Genomic DNA, 14,742 nt, shown 5'->3' with positions numbered 1-14,742 from the left:
TATTTAATAGATTTCTGAGGTCAGAAGAGACCATTACGATCATCTGGCTTGACAGTTACTATGATCAATTGTGATATTTTGGGCTCCAGCCAGCAGCCTGCAAGGGTCAGGGAGGACTTTTTCCCCCCAGTGCACAATCAGTGGGTATTTGCTGGGTTTGGTTTATGAGTTTGTTTTCCAGTTTTGTTTTTAATCGAGGCATCCAAGGCTGGTTGTGGCTGGAGATGGGACCCGGTAGGGCCCTGTGATCTTGTACAGAAGCCGGTTCCCCCAGGGTGGTGATGTCTTCTGGAGATGCTAATGTGCTGGCAAAGCAGAGGAGCTTTTGGGTATCGTTTCTGACTCCACAGCTGCTATATTAACCCATGACCTCGGTCAATCCCATGTAAGATACAGGATCAGAACAAAGTTTTTTCCTAAATCAGATTGGAAAGGATTTTTTGCCATCTTCTGCAAGATGTGATGCTGGGTGCCAGATTGGGTCCCCCGGGCATTGTTTGTGCAGCAGCATCCTTGCTGGTGCAGCGCTCAGGCACTGCTGGTACTTCAGCCCATCTTCTTTGCCCATAGCACCCAAAAGTTCAGTTTCTGGAGAATAAAACCAACTCATCAGCCTGGCAAGAATCAGGTGCTGCAACGTAATCAGGTAGGAACTGCGTGGATTATGGGAATGAGAGATGAGGTTGGTTGATCTAATTGGCTTCATTAACCTGAAGGCTGAGAAATAACTGATACTGGCTGTATTATTTGACTTTTTGATTTATTCTTGGGCATTAAAGACACATAGTTCTCATGATTAGAGTAAAACAGGGCAGTGGGGTGGCCTGCCAGCTAGTGCCCTGGGAAGGTGAGGAAAGCTCTGTACTACCCAGCTTGCCAGGGAGTGGGAGTTTGCCGTGTACTGTGAATATAAATAACCAGATCAGCCCAGAATCAACAGTTTTGTCAGCTGTGTACCAGGGCTGTGCCAGCTACAGACTCTACATATATAATTCTTATTATAATCTTTTCTCTTAGACTGGTCCCATAATGATCTTGTTGCATAAGGAGGGAGTTTTAATGGGGTTATAAAAGGGAAATAATTCAAGTCCATTGCCAGTGGAAGGCTTTGTGAAGGATGGACTGCCTTGGTCCCTTCCTAAACCAAGGATTTATCCCCGTGTGTCTGAAAAAAAAACAACCCAACACATTGAGCTCCTTCATTCCAGGTGAGTGAAGAAGCATTGCTGGAGACCCAGCCAGGAACCCAGGCTCCTGTCTGTTTTGTGGCAGCGAAATAATGCCTTGTGCTTGACACTACAGCTGCTGTTTTACACCTCACTGGGTTTAATCTTATGAATAAACAGTATACTAATTGTTTCAGCTTTCTGGGCAGCAGGATTTGCAAGGCAGCCTAGTCATGCCAGGAATTTAAGTTTATGTAATTCGTCTTTTGCTGTGGATTGCAGGTGTGGCCTCTGGCCAAGCCAAGGGGTGAAACACCATGCGTTGGAGATGCCCCACGCTGGGTGAGAACCTGCTCGGGTCCTTATGCTGCCAGAGTATTCTCCACAGGCAACGGATCCTGTCGCACTGTGGTGCCGAGGGACCAGCTCTGCCGGATGCCACCCTGCTACAGTGCTCCTGCTGGGAAGAGCGCAGGGAGCAGAAGCCAAAGCAGCTCTGATAGCTTTGAAATCAATGCTTTCCAAGCAAATAAAAGAAGGGTGAGCTGTGCCAGGGATAAGGATGTGTAGCAGGAGAGAAGCGCCCCATGGTTGAACATATGCTTCACATTCGTTTTTCTTCCCACATGTGGTTGAGAAGCTGTCTGATTCACAGGTCCAAAGCCAGATTTTAGTGACTAAATATTCTTTATTGTCGGCGCCGGGTGTACGGGGGATCCTTCCACCAATCGTACACACCCAGAGGGGCAGATTATCTTATATTTATATAATGAAACAATGAATATTCCATTAATGCCTATACATATTCATTACCTGAACCCGCCTACCCTCGCTTCGTATGCTAATTAGCTTATCATTCTTTCACGCTTGCGCAGATTCTTCCAAAAATTGTGGGCCGGGGTCTTTAGAATGTGGGCAGTGGTCTATGGGAGGAAGGCCGTAGGTCTTCCTCATGGTGTACTTTTCACCTTAGGTCTCAAAAGTGATGAGTTGGCAGACTTGTAGAAATCTTTCCCAGGGTTTTTACAATACCCCTCGTAATTTTACTCAAGGCCATCCTGCTGTCCCGTTATCTCCTTGGTAGGGCAGCTTGCTTTGCAGATAAGGAGGACAGCTCCCCTTGCAGAGATTTGCAACTTTCTTGCCAGAACAGTCTATATATGATCTTTCAGACATTTTAACCCCTTTGTCGCTATACAATTACAAACTTATTTATGCATTAAAATGAATATTGGTTTATGAATACAAACTTGACCATATTATTTACAGCTTATTCACATCATTCCCCCCTTTTCTCGATACAAGCAAATTCCTTTGCTATTTTATCTTTCAAAAGTACAATAGAATAAGCATTTGAACAGAATACACACAAGTATTATTAAAACAGTCAACAAAACTATGGCAGCTAACACCTGTTTTAACCATTGTACATTAGGTAACCAGGAAGTTAGAGTTGTCCAAAGATTTCCAAAATCCCAAGACACATCATCCTCACTTACTTCATGTAATACCTTGGTTTGTTTCCATATTTCCTCTAAGTCAGTGGAAACTCTTCCACTTTGGTCCACGTATACGCAACAACTAGTATTTATAACTGTACACACTCCCCCTCGATCAGCTAACAGCAAATCCAAAGTCATTCTATTTTGTAATACCACTTGTGAGAGGCTAGATATTTCCTCTTGTTGGGCTTTCAATGCATCAATTGTTCTGTTTTCTAATTTCTCTATTATCGCAGATATATTGATTATGGTTTTTTCCAATTCACTCACTCCTAACCAAGGGACAAACCATCGAGGAAAACTATGGAATGCAGTAGGCCTCTCTATTATAGGATTTGTGTTTTCTCTTCTAATCCTTTTAATATGATTTCTTAAGTATCCTTGTGAGAACGAATCATGTACTGTCATATTAGGCACTACTGCTCCCAAGGTGCAGGTTCCCTTCCAATTTTTAGGTAAAACCTTTCGAGCTGTATCATTGCACAGCCAGTACCATCCTTTCCCTTCGGGCACTGGCCAAGCAGTAGAGCTAACAGACAGTGAAGTACCGATGTCTAAAGTGTTATTACGAAAGGACTGGGTTCCTACATACATTACGGGATTACAATCCACAATTCCCATTCCTTTAGGTGGATTACACCTTTGTACACAAGTATAATACGATTCATGCACTGCAGGACTACTTATTTCTAATTTCAAAATTTCATTGTCCCTGACATTCCATGAGGTATTTTCCCATAAATTGGTTAACGATATGTTCCTGGGTAAAGGAATTCCTATGAGAGGTATTCCCTTATTCCCATGTTCTGGCATATGAGTACATATCCAGCAATTTGTTTTATTCAAAACCTGGGAAATTCCTTGTATCAGGGACAAATGAGTATTTTGTTCCCATGACGTTAAACACAGATCGGGTAACCAACTTACTACAATCACAATTTGGAGAACTGCATTTTGGTGGATCCTGTTGGAGTAACGCTCCATGATTTTTCAGGAGCTTTCTTCACTCTTGAATAGTGGATCCAGGCCGCTTGTTCTTTAATCTTGATAGCAGTATGCGTGGTCAACAACACCTGGTATGGCCCATCCCATTTCTCTTCCAGAGGTTGCCCTGCGAAGATTTTTATATATACATAGTCCCCAGGTTTAAAGAAGTGTACTGGTTGATCTAGTCCTCTAGCCCTAGTTCCTAAAATCAATTTGTGCACTTTATTTAACTGTTTCTGAAGTGCAATCATATACATATATAAATATTCTGATCCTAGTTGTGTCAAATCTTCTCCTTTAAATGAAGATTGATAAGGCCTCCCGTACAAAATCTCAAAAGGGCTTAAATTTTCTTTAGTCCGTGGCTTCACCCTAATTCTGAGTAGTGCCAAAGGAAGAGATTGAGGCCATGATAAATTGGCTTCTTGTCCAATTTTAGCTATTTGTTGTTTAATTAAATGGTTCATTTTTTCTACTTGCCCGCTTGCCTGTGGCCTGTAGGGAGTGTGCAACTGCCCATCTATTCTCAAAATTTTACTTATCTGTTGTACTACTTGGGCACAAAAATGAGAACCCCTATCAGAAGACATTGTGGCTGGGATTCCAAAGCGTGGTATTATTTCATTGAGCAAAACTTTGACCACTTCTCTTGCTTTATTTGTTCGGCAGGGAAAGGCTTCTGGCCATCCTGAGAATGTGTCAGTTAATACCAACAAATAGCGATACCCCCCTTTTCTAGGGAGTTCTGAAAAGTCAATTTGCCACTGTTGCCCTGGATAATTCCCTTTACCAATTATTCCGAATTTTACTTTATTCTTAGTATTGGGGTTGTTGTGTAGACAAATGCTACATTGCTGAGTTACTTGTTTTATAGTGGTATATAAATTCCGTCCCACTAATATCCGATTCAAGCTTTTATATAATGTGTCAGCACCCCAATGTGTTTTATTGTGTTCTGTAAGAACTGTGGGCCATATTAAATTGGAGGGTAATACTATGCGGTTATCTTTCAAATATACCCATTCATTTGGTTTCTTTTTACCTTTCAGATCTTCAATTAATTTTAAGTCTTCTTTCGTATAATTTGGCTTTTGGTTTACGTCTATAGTTTGGATTTTACTGTCTGGTATTAAAGACAATACCTTTACGTCGGTTAATTCAGCTACCCACTTAGCCTCTTGATCTGCCAATCGATTTCCTATCTCAAAATCAGCATTCCCTTTCTGGTGTCCCCGACAATGCATAATAGCTACTTTTTCCGGTTGTTTCACAGCTTCTAGCAATTGTAAGATTTCTTCAGCATGCTTTATTTGTTTTCCTTGAGCGGTCAGCAGTCCTCGTTCTTTCCAGATTGCTCCATGAGCATGCACCACACCGAATGCATACTTAGAGTCTGTCCAAATATTTATTTTCTTTCCTGCTGCCAATTCCAATGCCCGTGTAAGGGCAATTATCTCTGCTTTCTGGGCAGACGTCCCAGGGGGTAATGGTTTAGACTCGATTACCTGTTTAGTGGTGGTAACGGCATACCCTGCCTTACGTTGCCCTTGTTTCACAAAGCTGCTTCCATCAGTATACCAAGATTTGTCAGCATCTTCTAAAGGTTCCTCCTTAAGATCAGGTCGGCTCGAATACACAGTTTCCATCGTTTCTATACAATCGTGTATCACTGGTTCATCCAGAGTCCCGCTGAGGAAAGAAGCTGGGTTCACAACGTTAGTGACAACAATTTCCACATCATCTTGTTCCACTAATATTGCCTGATATTTTAAAAATCTCTGCGGTGAGAGCCAATGGTTTCCTTTTTGTTCCAAAACTGCTGAGACTGTATGGGAGACTAACACTGTCATTCTCTGTCCCATCGTAAACTTTCGAGCTTCCTGTATATTAATAACAACCGCGGCAACAGCCCGAAGACATCCGGGCCATCCTCTGCTTACTTCATCCAACTGTTTAGAGAAGTAAGCTACTGCTCGTTTATAGGGACCCAGTTTTTGTGCTAGTACTCCCAAAGCTATCCCTTGTCTCTCATGAGAGAATAACCAAAAGAGTTTCGAGAGATCCGGCAATCCTAGGGCCGGAGCTTGCATCAGCTCTTGTTTAAGTTGTCTAAAAGCCTTTCGCGCTTCTCCAGTCCAGACTAACTTGGACTGATCGTTTTTTACCAATTCATACAGAGGTTTCACCATCAGTCCATAGTTATAAATCCAAAGACGGCACCAACCTGTCATTCCCAGAAAAGTTCGTAGTTCCTTTACCATTTGGGGTTCTGGAGTTCGACAAATAACCTCTTTACGTTCGGTTCCCAGTTCTCGTTGTCCTCCCGAGATTTCAAATCCCAGATAAGTCACGCGTTGCTGAACCAGTTGGGCTTTCTGTTGGGAAACTCGATATCCATTTAAACCCAGAAAATTAAGGAGACTTATAGTCCATCGAATGCAACTCTCTTTAGTCTCAGTAGCTATTAAGAGATCATCCACATATTGCAACAAAGTCCCCTCAGTGTCTGGGGGCATCCAAGTCTCGAGTTCCTTAGCTAATTGATTCCCAAAAATAGTGGGGCTATTTTTGAACCCTTGAGGTAATACTGTCCACGTAAGCTGTGTCTTTCTGCCTGAGTCGGGGTTTTCCCATTCAAAGGCAAATAACTTTTGACTTTCCATAGCTAAGGCTAAGCAGAAAAAGGCATCCTTTAAATCCAGTACAGTAAACCAAACTTGACTATTCTTTAATTTAGTCAACAGAGTATATGGGTTCGCCACTACTGGATGTATATCCTCAGTGATTTTATTTATGGCCCTTAAATCCTGAACCAGCCTATAGCTTTTTCCATCTGCCTTCTTGATTGGTAATATAGGCGTATTGTATTCCGATTCACATTCGACTAGTAGCCCATACTGTAAAAATTTATCAATTATTTCTTTAATTCCTCTCCTATCCTCTATCTTTAAAGGATACTGTTTAACCTTAACAGGTTTTTCCCCTGGTTTTAATTTTATGGTTATTGGAGTCACATTCTTGGCCTTTCCGGGGACTTCGGTGGCCCAGACTCCTGGATATACTTGATCTGTGATCTCCGAAGGTATCTCACCTTTAGGGTCAGTCTGTATTAATGCTAAACTCAATACATTTATTAGCTGTTCTTCTCCTATCCTTAACTCCATTTTCCCTTTTTCAAAGACTATTTCTGCTTCTAGTTGTTCTAATAAATCTCGGCCTAATAAAGATTTTGGTGATCCCGGTAAATATAAGAACCTATGTATTCCCATCTGTTTTCCCAATTTATACTCTAACGGCTTTAAGAAAAAGGCTTTTTGTTGTTGGCCAGTGGCTCCCACTACAGTCACAAAGTCTTTATCCTCTGGCATTAATTTCTGGTTTAGCACTGAATAAGAGGCGCCCGTATCTATTAAAAATTCCATTTTCTGTCCTGATTTCCCTAGCTCTATTTTAACCAGAGGATCTGCTAGGGTAGATTCTCCTGGTCGACTTCATTGATCCGATGAAACATTTGCTATCATGTTTCGAGCTCTCCCTCGCTTTGGACACTCCCCTTTCCAATGGCCTACTTCTTTACAATAGGCACACTGATCTGATCTTAGAGGTGGTTGCTGGGTCCTTATTCGTTTCCCATCTCCCCTATTTTTAACTCGAAAAGTTGGTCCTTGGTTATTCAATGCGGCTACTGTTGCTGCTGCAATAGTCTGTCCCAGTTTCTGTCTTTCCTCCCCTTACCGGTTTCTAAACACTCTCCATGCGTCTTCTACCAGTTTTTCTAAGTCCCTCATGTCTGCCCCTTGTAATTTTTGGAATTTTTTCCTTATGTCTTCTGTTGACTGTCCTAGAAATAATGAAACCAACTGTAATTTACCCTCTTCTGAGGAAGGATCTATTGTTGTAAATTTTTGCATAGCTGTTCTTAAACGATCTAAGAATTCTGAGGGTGTCTCAGATGGTCCTTGTTTTATAATATATAGCCTGGACCAATTCATGGACTTAGGAATGGCATTTTCTAAAGCGATTCTTATCCATTCTTGATATCTTTTTAATAATCTATAATCATTATCATCATTATAATCCCAGTCAGGATCTGCCCTTGGAACATGGACTTCCACAGTTCCAGGTAAAACTCCTGAGGCTATTTGAACTTGTACATGCGTTCGTGCAGTTTTAATTATCAGTTGTTTCTCAGTTTCAGATAAAGCTGCTAACATTATTTCTATATCTTTCCAGTCCGGATCCAAATTTTTCACAATTAATTCGAACCTACTGGCTATCCTCTCCGGATCATCTCTATAACCTTTTACTGCCTCTTTCCATGAATCTAATTCACTAGTGGAAAAAGGAATCTTGATTCTAACAGGCCCATTAGTTCCCACAGCCTGTCGCAAGGGAGCCTGTATTACTGGTCCTGATTTGCTCCCTAATCCTGCTTTGCTCCGCGTACGAGCAGTAATTGGAGTGAACCCTTTAGGGTTCACATTGTCTCTGGGTTCCTCACCATTGGATCCCTCAGCTTTCCCATTTTCCACGATCGGTAAAGGTGGAACGTAATCTTCCACCCTTTCTTCTGACTCACTTAATTTTAAACATCTCTGACCAATACTACATGCTGAACAACATCTCTTCAGTTTTCCTATCCCATCCTTCCTCATATCCTTTTCCATTGCTAATATTAAGGGATCTTGTGGTGCTAGGTTAATTCCACACCCCTTTTGCCACTCTGGGTGATTCCTCAGAGTGAAAAACATATCAGCATACATTACTTCATCCCATTTTCCTTCTCTCCGTAGGAACAACATTAACTGCAGCAAAGTATTATAATTTATAGTTCCGTTACAAGGCCACTTTTCCCCTCCTTCCAGCTTATAAAGTGGCCACCATTGATTGCAGTACTTTATCAATGTTTTCTTATTCACATTTCCACCAACAGACCCTCCAATATCCCTCCAGTGACCCAAAACACATCCTAACGGGCTTTTCTTTAAAATCCCACCACTCTGCTTTCCTCCCATTTTTCCAGCTTACACTCGCAGAACACACTTATCACTTACAGAATTAATACTTACAAAATGCAGCACGCAGGTATCTTTCTACAGCAACACCAAGAACTCACTATTATTATCAAAAATATAGCCGAAATCACAGTAACAATTGTCAAAGTCAAATTCCACATTCCATAAATCCGGTAACCAAAATAAGCAACACTGCAGCAAATAAGCTTTATAAGCAAACTTGCCAGATTCCAGATGGCAATTAAATGCCGATAAAACCCAAACAGAACCAGAAGTATACTTGGGGTGCTAGCTACAGAAGTATACCTGAGTTTTCCAGACCAGACGTATACTTGAGACACGAGTCACAAAGTATACCCAGACGCCACCCTGCGGGAGTCAATCCTCTCGTCTTATGGGCAGCTCCAGAGAACAGATAACCGGTAATACCAGAATAAAGCAATAAAGAATATTGTCACTTACTATAATGGGATTCTTGTCTGCCCCCGCAGTGATCCGGTGAGTTGGGGAGTCCCTCCGGGAAAAATCCCGGGGGTACCCAAGGGAGTCCACTTCCCAGCGGGTCCTACGGCCAGGCAGAGAGGTGTCCCATCTGGGTCGCCAGATTGATTCACAGGTCCAAAGCCAGATTTTAGTGACTAAATATTCTTTATTGTCGGCGCCGGGTGTACGGGGGATCCTTCCACCAATCGTACACACCCAGAGGGGCAGATTATCTTATATTTATATAATGAAACAATGAATATTCCATTAATGCCTATACATATTCATTACCTGAACCCGCCTACCCTCGCTTCGTATGCTAATTAGCTTATCATTCTTTCACGCTTGCGCAGATTCTTCCAAAAATTGTGGGCCGGGGTCTTTAGAATGTGGGCAGTGGTCTATGGGAGGAAGGCCGTAGGTCTTCCTCATGGTGTACTTTTCACCTTAGGTCTCAAAAGTGATGAGTTGGCAGACTTGTAGAAATCTTTCCCAGGGTTTTTACAATACCCCTCGTAATTTTACTCAAGGCCATCCTGCTGTCCCGTTATCTCCTTGGTAGGGCAGCTTGCTTTGCAGATAAGGAGGACAGCTCCCCTTGCAGAGATTTGCAACTTTCTTGCCAGAACAGTCTATATGATCTTTCAGACATTTTAACCCCTTTGTCGCTATACAATTACAAACTTATTTATGCATTAAAATGAATATTGGTTTATGAATACAAACTTGACCATATTATTTACAGCTTATTCACATCATTCCCCCCTTTTCTCGATACAAGCAAATTCCCAGCTCCTGTGATGATGGCTGGATTGCAGCTGTTTTCTTTTATCTTCAAAAACAAAGTTTCCAGACCCAGAGCTTGCATTTATGACATTTAGTGCCTTGGGAGTTTTTAAGCTGATCAGGTGGGATTTCTCCTTGATCTTTGAAACCCGCTAAGCTCTCTGGCTGCCTTTTTCCTCTCCATTTCAGGAATATTCTCCGTTTACCTCATTCCTTTCAACTTTCTGCTGACTGGTCAGATCTGCACTCCACTTTGGTGTAGATTTTCCTGTTTCATCTCCTCTTGTTATTTAATGGCAACCCTGAATAATTTAATTTTTCTCTGCCACCTAGGTAGGCATCCAGCTTCTTTGGCAATGAAGAAGGACATTTTTATAAGCATCTGGAGTAAGCAGGAGGTAACACGGCCACCCATCCTACCAGCCTGCTCCATGTCTGCTGGATGGGGACTTCCATGGCAGGTTTAATTTAGAGGATCACCATGATGTGGCATTGCTGAAGCCTTTCTTTCGATGAACATGTTTTATTGATCTATTTTGAGGCATTTCCTGTCAGTCTAGGACCAGCTCTAGTGCTGGTTAGAAAAACCCAGGCTGTGCCCATGGAAGCTGTGGTGGTGACAGAAGGAGATGGACAAAGGGATGATAGGTTGTCCTGTCTACTAGGGAGTGCAGTCATGGCCAGATATTCAGGCTGAGAGAGGGGTCCACACAAGTCCTTCACGCCAAGGAAGTAAGGTTTTTTGGCTTATCCCGCTAATATGAGAGTGTATATGCACAGGTGTCAGGGAGTTACGCTTTTTTGAAGGCATTTGATCTGCTCTTGGATGGCTGATTCAAAGGGAAAACCATCACACGCTGCTGCATCCCTGCAGGAGAGTTGCCATCCCAAATCCACCATCTGCCTGCTTCGCTTGTGGATGCGGCATCTTGTTTTTACAGTTACAGATGGCTTGAAAAGTTAAATCAACTTGACACAACCATGGCACAGAATTTTTCCTTCCCTCCCACTCGTGCGTGTCAGAACAGTCCATTACAATCCATCAGCCGTTTTGGTGCTGATGGATGGTTATCACCAGCCAGCATGGGTCAAGCATCCTGCAGCCACACAGGAAGCCACAGTGTTGTAGCAAGTTTCAACATCCTTATTTTCCAAGCAACATCTAAAAACACATCTGCTTGTGTATCTTCATCAGTAAAAGTCCTAGATGTGGAAGTTTGGGGTTTTTTTTTCCCTAATCTGTCTGTCCTGGAGCTGTGCTGGTGAGCAGACACAATCCATAGCCTGTTCAAAGAGCAACCAGCAGAAACCATCGGTGATCCAGGTTTCATCCCACCCTCGCTGTGGTCCATACTGAACTCAATGGGAGGCTGAATGGCTTCCAAATGAAAAAAGACTCCAAATCCTTCTTTTTAAGAGCAAATATTACTCAACTGCTATTTTTTCTTATTCTGTATTACCAAACTATTTCTTGCTATTTTTATATTAGTCTATATTATTTCTTATTCTATATTACTTAGTCTTTTTATTTTAACTCCATGTGTAACCATTTCAAGCATGCTAGTTCAGCTCTGGTCTCCTACATGGAAAGAGCAGGGGTTAGGGATGTCTGCTCGACCTGTTTTAATTAGGGTGCCATCAGTGCTAGGCAGAGAAGAGTCTTTGCCTCCGAAAAATCATGCTCAGTCTCAGCTTTTGATTTCCAAGTGGTGGCTCAGGGGAGTTTGAATCGTTGGAACCTGGTCCGGTAAAAGCCACATGTGTACAGATACTGCAACTTGGCCTCCCAGTAGGCAATAACGAACAGAAACCTAAAATTGAGGAATTCAGAGTCTGGCAATACATGGATTTGTGCCTACTGCTGAGTGTAAATGTATTTACCTGCTAATGCATGGGGAGGTGAAGAGGTTAATTAAAGCACAGCTAATCAAGCGCTCCACTGAAGCGGGTTGCTAGGGGTTGATTGCACTGATGCTTAATCAGCACCTTTAAAACAGGAGTTCCAGCCTGCTGTTAGAAACAGGATAAAAATGAACTTAAATGGGCTATTTTAGGGAGTATATATACAAGGGAGTGTAGTGGCTGTGCAGTCTGTGATAAACAGATGCTAATGTCCAAATGAAACCCATTCAGGGACTTATGATATATATTATTTCTATTTCTTGTTCTGGAAGTCCCTCTTGATCCCTGCCCTCACCTTCAGCATCTGGAGTGGTGGTGGCCTGGCCTGCTGCTGTGGCAAAGGGAGGTGGCATTGGGTTTCTTGTCCCAGGAGACAGGGACCTGCCATTGTGATGCCCGAGGTGGCAGTGGGAGGACTCTGCCACCTGTCTCGTGACATCTATGTGGGGAGAGTCACCTCCTCATGTCCCTGGTGTTCATACTGTTTCCAGGTGCTGTCTTTCTACATCATGTTTTATCCTGGTACGGTTAGGTGGTATCACAACTATGGAATTAATAGGATCCCAAACTGAGGAAACTGCTCTACAAGACACACAAATCAACCCATTTTCCATCCAAGATGCCATGAAGAAAATACTGCTTTGCCTAGGCTGGTTGGAAATCTTTGACTAATGAATTGTTTTGAGCCAAGTGCTCTTCATTAGTATGTTTAGGAGACCTACGTTGAGGGGCTCGTTCCTGCTAAGGACAACTTACACTGTAGTGCAGGTGTGAATGAGGATATTCACTCCTGCATGCAGGATTTTGAGCTAAATCCTGAGAATTACACACTAATGTAATTACATATTTTTGAGATGCGGCTGGTATTTGCATAATTGCTCAGGTTTTTGTACATTGCAGGTAAAGATGATTTTGCCATTAGCACCAAAATCCCAGGAACTGGCTAAAACTCCTCCCTCCGTGCTGTTGCGTGAGGTTTGTGTCTTGGGGTGTCCCAGCTGGCCTGGCACTTGTTCACTTGTTATTTGGGTTAAAACCTTGAAACTCCCAGAGATACACTCAGACTGGCTCTGAGAGGAGTCAAACACATCTCCAAATGAAGAGATTCAAAGAATTTCTGAGCCAAACCCCCTTTGCACAGAGCTGGAAGAGGGAGTACTTCTTAGCAGCCTTGTTTAAGAAGGCACTTACCCAAATCTGTATTTATTTTTTCTCCTATGAATAGAAAATCTGTTCTTCCCTAATATTATAAAGATGCATAAACTTATGCTGCTTTATGAATATGCAAACTATTAACATAATCATGTAGTAAAAGCGGTGATTTGTGATGCTGACTTTATACAAATATTTTTTTTAATGAAGACATAGGTCCAGTGTTGCTGTCTCCCTATTTTGCATTGGTCAGCAGGGATGTCAGAACCTGGGGAATAGGAAAACTCACATTAAGCCCTTTTTTAAAAATAGGAGAAAAAGGATCAGGTCATTTGCCGTACGTGGGAGATGGTGGTTTCTCCTGCAGGATAGTACCATCAGAGAGGTGACCACTCTGAATTCTGTGATCCAAGATGTTCATTGCTCACATTCCCTTCCGACACTGTTTCCAGGAGCTGGCCCTGCTCGGTGTATGCTGAGCTTGGAAAACATAGCAGTAATGTGAAATTATCTTGGGAAATCAAGTGGCAACCGATGTGAGGAGATGTCCCCGGGAAAGAACCACCAGGGAGATGGGGCTGGACCGACTGTCTTCTCCAGCAAGCACGTAGCCCTAAATAATTAACCTGCATCACTGAAACTATTGCTATGGCTTTGGTATTTTTGGGGGGATAGCTTGGTAGCTGCTTTAGCTCCTTGTAGGGGCTGATGTCAGGTCTGCTGGGGGAGGTATAAAGATTTCCCTTGACTTCAGTGGGATCTGCACATCGTCCTGGTGCATAATCCACTGAAGTGCTTGGACTCGTTCCCATGAATGCTGTGGTGTTTGTGTCAGATATCTCATTTTTGGGAGATAATAATGAGAAAAGTAAGTTCTGACATAGGGATCATGCATTTGGACACTGACCTCTCCCCTCATCCAGCAAAACTTCCACCTGAGCAGCAGCCAACATTGCAGAGGTAGAATAGCCTTTTACAGGACACACATTAATCATAGAATCATTTAGGTTGGAAAACACCCTTAAGACCCTTATGGACATCAATGTTGCAGTAAACTGAAATTTAATAACCAACAGCAAACATTTGTTACTAAGTGTCTTCCAGTCCTCAGTGGGAGATATTTGTTTTCTTTATTGCCGTGTGCAGCCTCTTCATAAATATTTTGGCCAATGCTAATGTCATTTCTTCAGCTGTTGAATTTCCCAGGGTGGAGGATGAGCGCTGAAAAATATATATGTAAATACATCTCCCACATACGGGAGGATCCAGCCATGCACAGTGACTGTTTTTGGGTAGTGGATATAACTGTGAGTAGGAGCAAGCTGGGCACTGCTGTCTTAAAAGCTGCTGGTTTGAGAGTGAAAAGCAATTCTCCAGCTCCAGAAATAAATAATAGCATTTTCCCCTGCTCCTGTCTGGCTAGTGATGGGGGACGGCATATAGAGCATGCTCTTCTCCACACTGCACCCCGAGGATGGAGCTGCTGGCGGGGTGCTCTGTAAGCTCCCTGCACGCTTTACATGTTAACATGGTGTTTTTATCTTTGACTTCAACTTTTTTCTAGTATGACTTTTCCACCTCTGGCTTCTTGACTGCACACTGTGGTGCCAGAATGGGCAAGAAAATAAATGCAAATTCTGGTACTGTAGTGCTTCTCCCCAGGTGAAGCTGGGCTGCAAATATAGCAATATAAATCTTACTCATTTTACTTATTAGGCTTTTACTTGTTTGGAGTCCTTTGACAGCAGC

The 14,742-nt window shown here is 42.5% G+C and overlaps 1 protein-coding gene across 1 annotated transcript; it reads right to left on the bottom strand.

Annotated features, from left to right (window-relative positions):
- Window positions 1-3,600: 3,600 nt before the first annotated feature.
- Window positions 3,601-8,418, bottom strand: LOC119140925. Its single transcript, XM_037372587.1, is given in 3 exon segments — window positions 3,601-3,779; window positions 4,698-7,385; window positions 7,527-8,418. Coding segments are annotated over 3 exon segments (3,759 nt in total).
- Window positions 8,419-14,742: the final 6,324 nt, after the last annotated feature.

This window comes from Falco rusticolus, chromosome W (genome assembly GCF_015220075.1).
Source record: "Falco rusticolus isolate bFalRus1 chromosome W, bFalRus1.pri, whole genome shotgun sequence".
Classification (NCBI taxonomy): domain Eukaryota; kingdom Metazoa; phylum Chordata; class Aves; order Falconiformes; family Falconidae; genus Falco; species Falco rusticolus.
Note: the sequence above shows the minus strand (reverse complement) of the source record. Positions and strands in the feature narration are given on the sequence as shown.